The following is an 11,746-nucleotide window of genomic DNA, read 5'->3' as shown; positions in this document are numbered from 1 at the left end:
GCAAGCCTTTTTTGGATAAATAGCAGAGTGTGTGTGTGTGTGTGTGTGTGTGTGTGTGTGTGTGTAAATAGCAAAGTAAACAAAAAGTTAGAAGGGGGCAGAATCAATTATGCAAAATGAGAGCATTTGTTCTATTCATATAATTCAATTTTTGGCTTGCCTGGGCCCCAAATTTTGATTGAGATGGATTGCACAAGGTACACTCAGCCAACCCCTGGACATTGAAACCAACCAGAGAGGCTCCAGGGTTGTCATCCAATTGTAACCGATTACAGTGGAACCTCGGTTGTCAAACGTAACGCCTTCTGGAAGCCCGTTTGGCTTCTGAAACATTTGAAAACCGAGGCTCAATGGGGCAGTCGGCAAGCCCCATTGAGAAAAAAGAAAAAAGAGAAGCCATTTGGCTTCCGAGGCACATTCAAAAATGGAACCATTTACTTCTGGTTTGTTGGAGTTTGGGAGCCAAAACGTTTGGCTTCCAAGACATTTGGCTTCCGAGGTTCCACTGTATATGGAAACGGGATCCAGCCTGTCTGCTCTAAATCCAATCTGCTCTGCTTTAGAATGTGCTGGTGAATGAAGGCTTCATCAGGTTGCTGGATGTAGTCTGTGACATACGGCCTGAACTAGATGTCGTCTATGGAGGGGTTGGAGGCCACGTTGCCCATAAGATTCCACCACGGCCAGATGCAATGAAGCTGATTCAGGTGAGGTCCTCTTCTCGCATTTTTGTCATGTCAAAGAGAGAGTTTGCTTCTCTTTGGGTAGCAGTGGAGAACCCGTGGCATTCCAGCAGTGATTAGGCTCCCATCAGATGGAGTTCAGTAACTGACAGGCCACAGGTTTCCCATTCCTTTCTTAGTGGCCTTGCTGCATAGTCAGGCTTTTCAAACAGTGCATCCACCACGGTTATTTGCAAACCACAGACTTATCTCAAGGCTGCACTTGTGCTACAGAAACACTGCATTACTGGGGAGAGCACACCCCTTAAAAGCCATGCTTTTGCTGCCCATCAAAATGAGGTTACTTAGGGTTGGCATACATCTGGTAAATCCCGGACATGTTCTCTTTTGGAGGGCCAACATGCTCATCCATGGGAAATTTTTACATTTTAAAGGAAATGTATGGGGCTTTTCATTTGTTTTTGGCACGAGTGCAAGCTGCAGCTGCTGTCACCCCGAGCTTGCTTCCCTCATCTCTCCTCTGGAGCAGTGTTATGAAGTGTGTAGTTTGCATGCAAGCCTGCAGTTCTCACATGCAACCTGACTTTCAGTTCTAGGGAATTTTTGATGTTGGATCCTGGATGTACTCAAGAGCTGGGCACCCCAAAAATGAACAGACAACAGAGATGCATCAAAAAAGGATTCGGCTTATTGTCTCCAAAAAAGAAAAGAAAAAAAAGAAAGAGAATTAGCACTAAAATATTGAAAAATGTCAGAAAACAGCACACTTACACTAGCCTTGGTTTAGAAGAGTTTAAAACCAAAATGCCTTGTCGACATAACCCTTCACTGCCCAGAGTGGCTGCAGTAACCCAGTCAGATGGGTGGGGTGCAAATAATAAAAATACTATTATTAAAGGTACAAGAGTCCTTTAATAATAATCTGGCCATGCTACACATAAACCAGCTTCCTAGTCGACTCCTGTTTTCGAAAGCAAGCATTCTCTACAAGTCTCGGTAGATGGTGCTATTGAATGGGAAAATAACATTACAGTACTTCTGGAGAGAAAGCAATTACTCTCCAACCTGACCTAATCCGTAAGGGTGGCATACTCCAGGTGTTAGGGACTACAACTCCCATCATCCCTGATCATTGACCACACTGGCTGAGCCTGATGGGAGTCCATCAGCTTTGGGAGGGCACCACATTGGCTATCCCTGCCCTACATTTTGAGGGCATAAACTGTTGTGCTGAGTCAGAAGTTCACAGGAGCCAATATAAGAGTCTCCCCACCTAGCAACACAAAGATCCAGGCCTGAGGTCAGCCCAAATCTTCTTTCCACAATTCTGAAATATAAGCACCCTAAAATTTGACTAGATTACTCACAACTTAGTTGCATTGTCTTCGATAGTGCTTGCTCCCAAGTAAATGTGTAATGGACTGCAGCTAAAGGTGACAAGGTGCCCCATGATATTCTTGTAAAGAAGCTGGTAAAATGCGGTCTTGACTCTGCTACCACTCAGTGGATTTGTAACTGGCTGACTGACCGAACCCAAAGGGTGCTCATCAATGGTTCCTCTTCATCCTGGAGAAGAGTGACTAGTGGGGTGCCACAGGGTTCTGTCTTGGGCCCGGTCTTATTTAACATCTTTATCAACGACTTGGATGATGGACTCAAGGGCATCCTGATCAAATTTGCAGATGACACCAAACTGGGAGGGGTGGCTAACACCCCAGAGGACAGGATCACACTTCAAAACGACCTTGACAGATTAGAGAACTGGGCAAAAACAAACAAAATGAATTTTAACAGGGAGAAATGTAAAGTATTGCACTTGGGCAAAAAAAATGAGAGGCACAAATACAAGATGGGTGACACCTGGCTTGAGAGCAGTACATGTGAAAAGGATCTAGGAGTCTTGGTTGACCACAAACTTGACATGAGCCAACAGTGTGACGCGGCAGCTAAAAAAGCCAATGCAATTCTGGGCTGCATCAATAGGAGTATAGCATCTAGATCAAGGGAAGTAATAGTGCCACTGTATTCTGCTCTGGTCAGACCACACCTGGAGTACTGTGTCCAGTTCTGGGCACCACAATTCAAGAAGGACACTGACAAACTGGAACGTGTCCAGAGGAGGGCAACCAAAATGGTCAAAGGCCTAGAAACGATGCCTTATGAGGAACGGCTAAGGGAGCTGGGCATGTTTAGCCTGGAGAAGAGGAGGTTAAGGGGTGATATGATAGCCATGTTCAAATATATAAAAGGATGTCACATAGAGGAGGGAGAAAGGTTGTTTTCTGCTGCTCCAGAGAAGCGGACACGGAGCAATGGATCCAAACTACAAGAAAGAAGATTCCACCTAAACATTAGGAAGAACTTCCTGACAGTAAGAGCTGTTCGACAGTGGAATTTGCTGCCAAGGAGTGTGGTGGAGTCTCCTACTTTGGAGGTCTTTAAGCAGAGGCTTGACAACCATATGTCAGGAGTGCTCTGATGGTGTTTCCTGCTTGGCAGGGGGTTGGACTCGATGGCCCTTGTGGTCTCTTCCAACTCTATGATTCTATGATTCTATGATTCTATGATTCTATGATTCTATGAAATTGCAAGCTGCAGTGTATCAAATTGCAAGAGACCTTTTCCAGTATCTTTTGATTTTGCAGTTTATTACCAGGCCTTTTGAATCCATAGCAAACATTTCAATAAAAAATCCCATGGTGATAAAATAATCCAAGAGAATAAAACAGCACGAAAATAATCTTAATTTTTTCCTCAGCACTGACATATTTATAAAAATCAACACTGTTCTTAACTGCTTAAAAGAGAAAATAGAGCTGGCCTGATGAACGTCTCTGGGGAGGGTATTTCTTTAAGTGAATGCCACAACTAAGAATCATCTGCTAAGAATCAACTAAGAATAATCTTAGGGCCCATCTGTACCTTCCTAAATAATGTTTAATGCCTTGAATATTCTTGCAATGGGCAGGTTTAAATAAATGGATATCAATCTGGAAAGAGAAATAGAAGTATCCTGGCAAAAGAATGATATTTTCAGTTAATAAAGAGCACCCAATAACACATTTGTATTGTAAATGCTTAAAGATAAACAGGAAGGAAGCAAAAGAATAAGCAGAATCGCTTCAAGAGTGGTTCTATCTAGTGGTTTTGAGCAACAGAAAATGTAGCCTCTGCACCAGAAGTCCAAGATGTACAGTGGTGCCCCGCCAGACGAATGCCTCGCAAGACGAAAAACTCGCTAGACGAAAGGGTTTTCCGTTTTTGCGTTGCTTCGCTAGACGAATTTCCCTATGGGCTTGCATTGCAAGACGAAAACGTCTTTCGCTTTTTTTAAAAGCCGCTTGAAGAGGCGCAGTTGCGACGGGCCGTGCTTCGCAAGACGAAAAACATCGCAAGACGAAAAGACTCGCGGAACGAATTCTTTTCGTCTTGCGAGGCACCACTGTAGATATAATCTGAATATATAAGAAAAACAGTAAATGCTATCCATGGGAGAGGGATCGGAATTGTGGTCTCACGTAGGTTTCTTCCATTTTCTATTCCTAGAACTATTTAGATGAACACAAGTTGAGGCTCTGGGACTTCTTTAGGAATATGGACAAATATGGCAACATGAAGATTCCCGTGGCGGAGTTTCGAAGAACCATGATGCTGGTATGTCCCAGAGGCCGACTATACTAGAATTTCAAAGAGATTTGATTGGTTTAAATTATTGTGGATTCTCTCAAAGACCCCTGGGTCTTGCAAGTTCACTGGGGTGTCGGCAATATTGGCTGGGAGGACTTCAGCCCTTTCCCAGAACTGCAGTTCCAATGTTTTCCATGGTTGGAAAGTGAAACAGTCAAGCAAGTATGGAAGCAATTTAAACGTTTAGTGTAGACAGATGAAAACAAGACTCATTTTCTCACATTGGTACATCTCTAGCTACTCCAAGTACCTACCACAAACCCTATGTTTTATTGTTACAATATTTCATTTTCATCCCCGTAAGTATTGCTGGTACAGAGAAGCAGATGGGAAGAGAGACAATTGGCTCATCAAACAGTCAGGAAAAGCAGTGACATTTGTTGGCAGGGTCGTGGCTGTTTAGAGAACGAGACGAGTTGCAGAGATTGAGCCATCTGAGCACATAACTCAAACAAATCAGTGTGGATGCGCTGAAACATTATTGGCCAAAGTCTAGATGTGAGATTGGCAATGGGCAGGGGTGGGTGCTGAAATTAAAATTCAGAATTGGTCATGGGCATAGATATTGGAAGTGGTGAGCGAGGGTCATGAGGGTTTTCCACCTTGTGTTTCAGGCCAGGGATGCCAGCTTGGCCCCCGGGGCCGTGGGTGCCATGCAGTGTGCATGGCCATGGCACCAAAATTTGTGGGTTCTCAGCCCCTTCATGGGGAATTTTGTGGGTGCTCGGGCACCCAGGGGCCCAGGGAGTTGGCACTTATGTTTCAGGCAGTTTGAAGTGTATTATTATAAACAGGATGTGTTTAGAGAAGTTGAGTTAGGAGGAGTCAGCAGGGTCTGTCTGTTGCATGGTACCTTTCTCAGCAGATAAGATAGGGGAGAGAGGGAGGTGGGCACTATTACCTTACAGCCACCCAACAGAGGAAGGAATATATCAGGAGGGTGGAACTTCTGTCCCTCCAGATGTTACTGAACTCCAGCTCTGCACAGCCAGTGGCCAGGTGTGATGGCAGTTGCAGTCCATCCGCATCTGAAGGGTCACAGGTTCCCCATCTCTGGAATATGTAACTGTACTCCATTTCAATAATGTTATTCTTCTTGTATCACAAGCAAAAAAAGATCCCTTTGGACCGGGTACAGGTTGTGGAACTGGTGCGCAAGCTAGACCAAAGCAGGACGGGGTACGTGGACTACAGGTGAGTAAACGGTAGGCAGATTTGGCCTGTTACTCTATTCTCTTCTCGGTTTCTGGTTTTCCGTCAAGAGATCAAATAGATCTCTCAACCAGGCCACAGGTCTGCATTTTCCTATGGCATGACTGCCAAAATTGTTCCCCTTTTACAAATCTGCTCGGAAATGGGTCACACCACCGACCTCCATGGCATTCTTTTGAGTTAGGAGGAATCAGCAGGCTCTGTCTGGACAACAAGGAGGGAGCCAGTCTAGCTTCTCTAGGGAGGGAATTCCAAAGTCTGGGAGCAGCCACTGGGGAGGCCTAAAGGTGCTAAGGCTTGGACTTTGATGGTCTCTAAGGGGTGGGATGCAGGTGGCGCTGTGGGTTAAACCACAGAGCCTAGGACTTGCCAATCAGAAGGTCGGCGGTTCGAATCCCCGTGACAGGGTGAGCTCCCATTGCTCGGTCCCTGCTCCTGCCGACCTAGCAGTTCGAAAGCACAAAGTGCAAGTAGATAAATAGGTACCACTCCAGTGGGAAGGTAAACGGCGTTTCCATGCACTGCTCTGGTCCGCCAGAAGTGGCTTAGTCATGCTGGCCACAGGACCCGGAAACTGTACGCCAACTCCCTCGGCCAATAAAGCGAGATGAGCGCCGCAACCCCAGAGTCGGTCACGACTGGATCTATGGTCAGGGGTCTCTTTACCTTTAACTTTAAGGGGTGGGCAATCTTGTATGCTTCTTCCTTGTTCTTTCCTTTGTAAACTCAGTCTCCTCGTTGTTGTTGTTGAAATTATTACCTTCCCTTCAGTAGCAGGTCCTAGGATGGGTTACAACAATTTTAAATGTCAGAATTAAAAACAGTTAAAATACTGCCTTTGGCCTCAACACTTCCTAAGAGCCTAGATTCATTTCTAAAGCAATAATAGAACTGCTTTAGTGATAATGCTATATGCCAGGTTTTCCCAAACTTGGGCCTCTAGCTGTTTTTGGACTACAGTTCCCATCATTCCTGACCAGTGGTCCTGCTAGCTAGGGATGATAGGAGTTGTAGTCCAAAAACAGCTGGAGAACCCTGCTATCGGGTTTATTGTTCGGACAGCTCTCAACTTAATGGCCAGCGCATATTGCTTCCCAGCCTCTGGCAGGCTGGTTATGTGCCTTCAGTTTCATGTGCAGGACTGAGCCTTCGGCACGTAGCCCCACATGGGGTAATTATGTGCCCAAAGCCGATTTCTACATGTGATGTGGTGGATATGTGTGAGTGTGGGTTTGAAAGCAGCACATGCAAAAATACTCTTTCTTTGGCTGTTCTGTGCCCAGCGCTAAGTTCTTTTCAAAGGTCTGTTGGGGGATGAGGGAGAAAAATTCAGGTATGCATCCCATATTGCATGAGTGAAGGGCAGCTTGTACAAGGCTCTGTTCTCCAATTTGGGGCAATTTCTCCCTCCCACTGCAGCCCTATATGACATAGCTCACCATGTTTGGTAGGCCCCCAGGCCTCCTGAGATGCTTTTCAGGGGGTAAAGGGAGCAGCATGGGGTGGGGGGGGGGAGAGTGGAAGGGAAAGGAAAGATCCATTGTGCAAACTTCTGCTTGTGCAACACTGGATAGAACTCTCAGCAAACTTTCTTTTTTCAAAAAACAAATCCTCACTGTTTTTTTTCCCTTCGCCTTTCAAATTAGTAATTATAAAGTTGAGGAGCCAGAAAAGAAGCCTGAGGAGGTGGAAGAGGAAGAAGGCTGATCAGGTCCAGGCGTGAGGTCAGCCAGTGAAAGATGGAAGGATAAGTTGTGTCAGGAAGCTAAGAAACATGTCCTGTGGGTAATGGAAGTGGGGAAATGATCAAAAGTCTTGACTTTAGATCGTAAAATATACTGAAATATCAACTGATTTCCAAAAGAAAGAAATACAGAATCTAAAATATTCTAGGGAAAACACAGTACAACCCCCAGGCAGTGCAATAATAATAATAATAATAATAATAATAATAATAATAATAATTTATTATTTATACCCCAGCCATCTGGCTGAGTTTCCCCAGCCACTCTCGGCAGCTTCCAATCAAGTGTTAAAAACAGTACAACGTTAAATATTAAAAACTTCCCTAAACAAGGCAGCCTTCAGATGTCTTTTAAAGATAGGATAGCTGCTTATTTCCTTCACATCTGAAGGGAGGGTGTTCCACAGGGTGGGCGCCACTACTGAGAAGGCCCTCTGTCTGGTTCCCTGTAACTTGGCATCTTGCAGTGAGGGAACCAGCAGAAGACCCTCGGAGGAGGACTTCAATGTCAGATAGTTTATTTCTTTGACATCTGATGGGAGGGCGTTCCACAGGGTGGGTGCCACTACTGAGAAGGCCCTCTGTCTGGTTCCCTGTAACCTCACTTCTCGCAATGAGGGAACCGCCAGAAGGCCCTCGGTGCTGGATCTCAGTGTCCGGGCTGAAAGATGGGGGTGGAGACGCTCCTTCAGGTATATAGGATTATTATTATTATTATTATTATTATTATTATTATTATTATTATTACTATTACTATTGTTATCTTTACATTCCCATGTGGAACTGTGTGTGTCATGGTCACCAGTCAGACATTCCTGTCATGTTACTAGTGACAAACAACATGATTCTCCCACCTAGGATCATGCCATTTTGCGAAATCCTTTTCGTTTCATACATCATCATCTAATATGCTTTATACTTATAGTGTGGCAGAAGCAGTTTTAGTGCTTTCTAGATCAGGAGATGAAGAGCCTCCAGGTGTTGACGGACTCCAGTTCCCATCAGCCCCAGCCAGCATTGTCAATGGTCAGAGATGGTGGGAGTTGTAGTCCATAGGGAGTGAACTGGTTCCCCCATCTCTGCTGGAAACAGAGACACATTTTTGCTGTTTCTAAAGCAAGCTCTTTTAAAAATTAGTCCAGCAAGTGATGACTAACACACACACACTTCTCCCATTGTGTGATTTGTTTGTGCTTCAACCCTTCAGCAGCCATGCACTTTTCTGCCATACAGCTCTGATGTGGAAGCATATCCATATTGACAGTCAAATGGAATCGACACACATAAAAAAACTGCTGTGGTGGTTGTTTTTTAAAAAAATGTTTTGAAAAATATATTGAATTTGCCATAGCTCACCATCACCATCTAGTGTCACATTTGTACATTGCACTTTACAATATAGCTGAGGCCTCAGAGCTTGGTAGACAAATAGTCTGACTTGGCATAAGGCAGATACTGAGGTACTTATGCTCCTAAATATTTGTATTCATTAAGATAGTATGCATAATTGTATCCTAAAAGCGAAAACATTAAGATACTTCAAATTGCTGTGATTTAAGGATGAAGAGTAAGCGTAAAAGTTCCAATCAGTCTGCCTTCCTTGCACACTGAGTTCCTGTTTCTTTCAGAAGAGTGAATTTTAGCAGGTACAATACTTGCTTTACCTGCATAAATTTCCTCTCCTACATGACTATGGGCTCATCCACACTTCTGTTTGTCCCACCACTTTCCCCTGGAAAAACCCATACTTTGTTCCGATTTAGCACTAGAGAGTGAGTTTCTGGTGGGAAGTGGTGAGGCAAAGGCAAAACCCATACTCAGAACCATGCTTTCTAGACACAGGATAGGCAGAAGTAGGGATTTGGAGGTTTTCTTTCTGTGCTTCATATTACTCCAGTCAGCACATTTTGAGGCATGCCTGCAGGATCTGGACAAATTTCTCAAAACAGCTGAGGCTTCCTAAGGAATTTTGCTCTTATTCAAGAACTGAGATCCTTTTCTTGCTTCACTGCATGACAAAGGAGATTAGCTGTATTGCGAATTGCAAGGCACTGTTGTTTTGCAAAGTAGCAACACTGGGCTGTGTGATCTGCAGTGCCTCCCTTCTCAGTATTTTGCAGGAGGAATTATCATAATGTTATGTTTGCACAAATAAAGCGGATTAAAGTGCTCTGTTAAAGTGCAACAAATTCCCCTCTTTTTTAAAAAAACCACACCACCGACTTCTTGTAGTTTTGAAAGAAACAGAGAAATACATGGAAAACTCTGAAATGAATGAATGGCTCATTACAAGATGTGCAAACACTCCACAACAGTATTAGGATGAATGCAGAATGAATGCTCATTGTCATATAACCACCCTGTAAACAAAGCAGAGGAAATGTGCAATAAAGACCAAACATAGTCTAACCACCTTACACCTTTGTGTAAGCAAATCAGGATGAAATGCTGCATAAACAGGTCATCTGGATGAGCCCTTAGCTAGAGATACAGAGAACCGTTGAGCAGCAGGGTCACCATGTCACCATGTCAAAAGTTAAAGGTGAGTAAACTGAGTTCAAGTGAGGCTGTTTTAGAGGAGCCCAAAATGCTTCTTGTGCAGATCTAGCCTTTAGATGAGATTTACCATAATTTTCTGTGTATGAGATGATTTTTATTGTTATAAAATAATGTTAAAAATTGGGGGTTGCCTTATACACGTATAGTGCAGAGAGGGGCCGGGCGATTGGTTGCAGCCACGAGCAGGAGATTGTCAGTGGCAATTTGGTGGGTGATTGGTGGCTGAGGCAAGGGCTGCTGTCGGTTGGCTGCTGCTGCGGCAAGTGGGTGGGTGATTGGTGGCTGTGGCAAGGGCTGCTGTCGATTGGCTGCTGCTGCGGCAAGTGGGCGGGTGATTGGTGGCTGTGGCAAGGCCTGTTGATGATTGGCTGCCGCTGTGGCAATTGGGTGAGTGGTTTTTGGCAAGCACCCCCCCCCCACACACAAAAAAACCTGAAGAACTCTGGGCAATCCCCCCATTTTCTTAATTTGGAGCCCCCCAAAATGGGGGTCGTCTTGTACACGGGGGCGTGTTATACACGGGAAAATATGGTAATTCTTGACAGAATGACCAAGTTCCATAGCAGTAGTTAATCCAGAAAAAGGCAGATCTGTAACAGATATATGATTCTGTGATTCTATGAAATTTGTGCAACCATTTCTTTCTTAATACAGGGTACTTTGAATCTCACCATTGCCCCTCTTCAGGAATATGATAATATGATATTATACAAGTTTTATAATAAGAAATGTGGCACACTGATAGTTCACAGTCTTTGAGTAAGCTAAGGCAAAAGAAGAGTCTTAAATCATTGAAAATATTTTTATTCAGCGGGTTGGGGGGAAGCAAATGCAACGTAAGCTTGGGCATATAAGAAAATACACACCAAAATAGCATGCTGACTTTGGCTAGAGGATGAAAAATGCTTTTTCAGGACTAGATAATAAGTTTCCACAGTTATAAAAGAAGTTGCTGTTCCATTTGCAGGTTGGCTTCTTAATCGCAGAGAACAAAGCGAGCCCAGGAGGACTGTATTTTGTACTTATTTCAAACATCTGAATTGGCTCTTGGTTTCCCGGGTTCAAGGATGACGATCCAATCAAAGGCCTGTTCTTTCTTTAAAGGCTTTATCCAGCCTCTGTAGATGGAGAGAAAGAAGGGCAGGAACAGAATAAAATTGATGCATTGGCTAACTCTCCTGGGAAACCGAACTTCTTTTAAAATCCTAATACGAAATGTTATGTGCAGCAGACTGGATTATTCCTCTGTTCTGTACAGTGCCTGGCATCCTGTTTGTTTGCACTTGTAAAAGCATTCTCTAAAAGCTTTCACTTTGGCCAAAAGGGGTCTCAGAGCTGCTTAGAAGCTCAGTAGGGAGACAGTCCCTACCCTGCCCTCAGGCTTACAGTCTGAAAGAGATGACACACTTAAAGAAAAATAAATGGGGAGGGAAGAGGGGAATGCAAGCTTAGGCAACCAAGTTAGAGTTCTTACGCAGCAGCAGCAGCAGCAGCAGCAGGGGTGTCCACCAGCTAGGACAGAAAGTCAGGTCTCTGTTTGTGCCCTCCAGATTCAAGTACATACTAGTATTTTAGGTTTGCACAGTTAAAGTGCATCAAAACACCCTGTTGCCTGAGTGCAACAAATCTACTTTAAAAACAACACACAGACTTTTTGCAGTTTGGAAAGAGACAGGGAAATGCATTGAAAAGTGTCAGATGAACAAATGATTGATGGGAGGGCTAGAGATGGGAAGGCCTGGGAAAAACCCGGGAAAATTTGGAAAAGTCCAGGTTTTTCCAAAGCTGATTTTTCCCCAGGAAAATGGGGTGTGTGTGTGGAATATTCAAACTATATCAAACTGGTCTTTTTCAATTTTTC

The 11,746-nt window shown here is 44.1% G+C and overlaps 1 protein-coding gene across 2 annotated transcripts in view; it reads left to right on the top strand.

Annotated features, from left to right (window-relative positions):
- LRRC74A (leucine rich repeat containing 74A) overlaps positions 1 to 11,058 on the top strand; it is a 29,047-nt gene extending 17,989 nt beyond the window's left edge. Inside the window, exons 11-16 of one of the 2 annotated variants that reach the window (XR_014002726.1) lie at positions 564 to 707; positions 4,230 to 4,337; positions 5,479 to 5,564; positions 7,229 to 7,306; positions 9,787 to 9,861; positions 10,853 to 11,058. Coding sequence is in view for 1 of the 2 variants with exons in the window: in XM_081173888.1 (XP_081030014.1) it covers positions 564 to 707; positions 4,230 to 4,337; positions 5,479 to 5,564; positions 7,229 to 7,289 (399 nt within the window). In the remaining variant the exon portion in view is untranslated. The remainder of the gene's footprint in view (positions 1 to 563; positions 708 to 4,229; positions 4,338 to 5,478; positions 5,565 to 7,228; positions 7,307 to 9,786; positions 9,862 to 10,852) is intronic. The other variant, XM_081173888.1, reaches the window with a different exon arrangement.
- Positions 11,059 to 11,746: the final 688 nt, after the last annotated feature.

Source organism: Podarcis bocagei (genome assembly GCF_964188305.1).
Source record: "Podarcis bocagei genome assembly, chromosome: 1".
Classification (NCBI taxonomy): Eukaryota; Metazoa; Chordata; class Lepidosauria; order Squamata; family Lacertidae; genus Podarcis; species Podarcis bocagei.
Note: the sequence above shows the minus strand (reverse complement) of the source record. Positions and strands in the feature narration are given on the sequence as shown.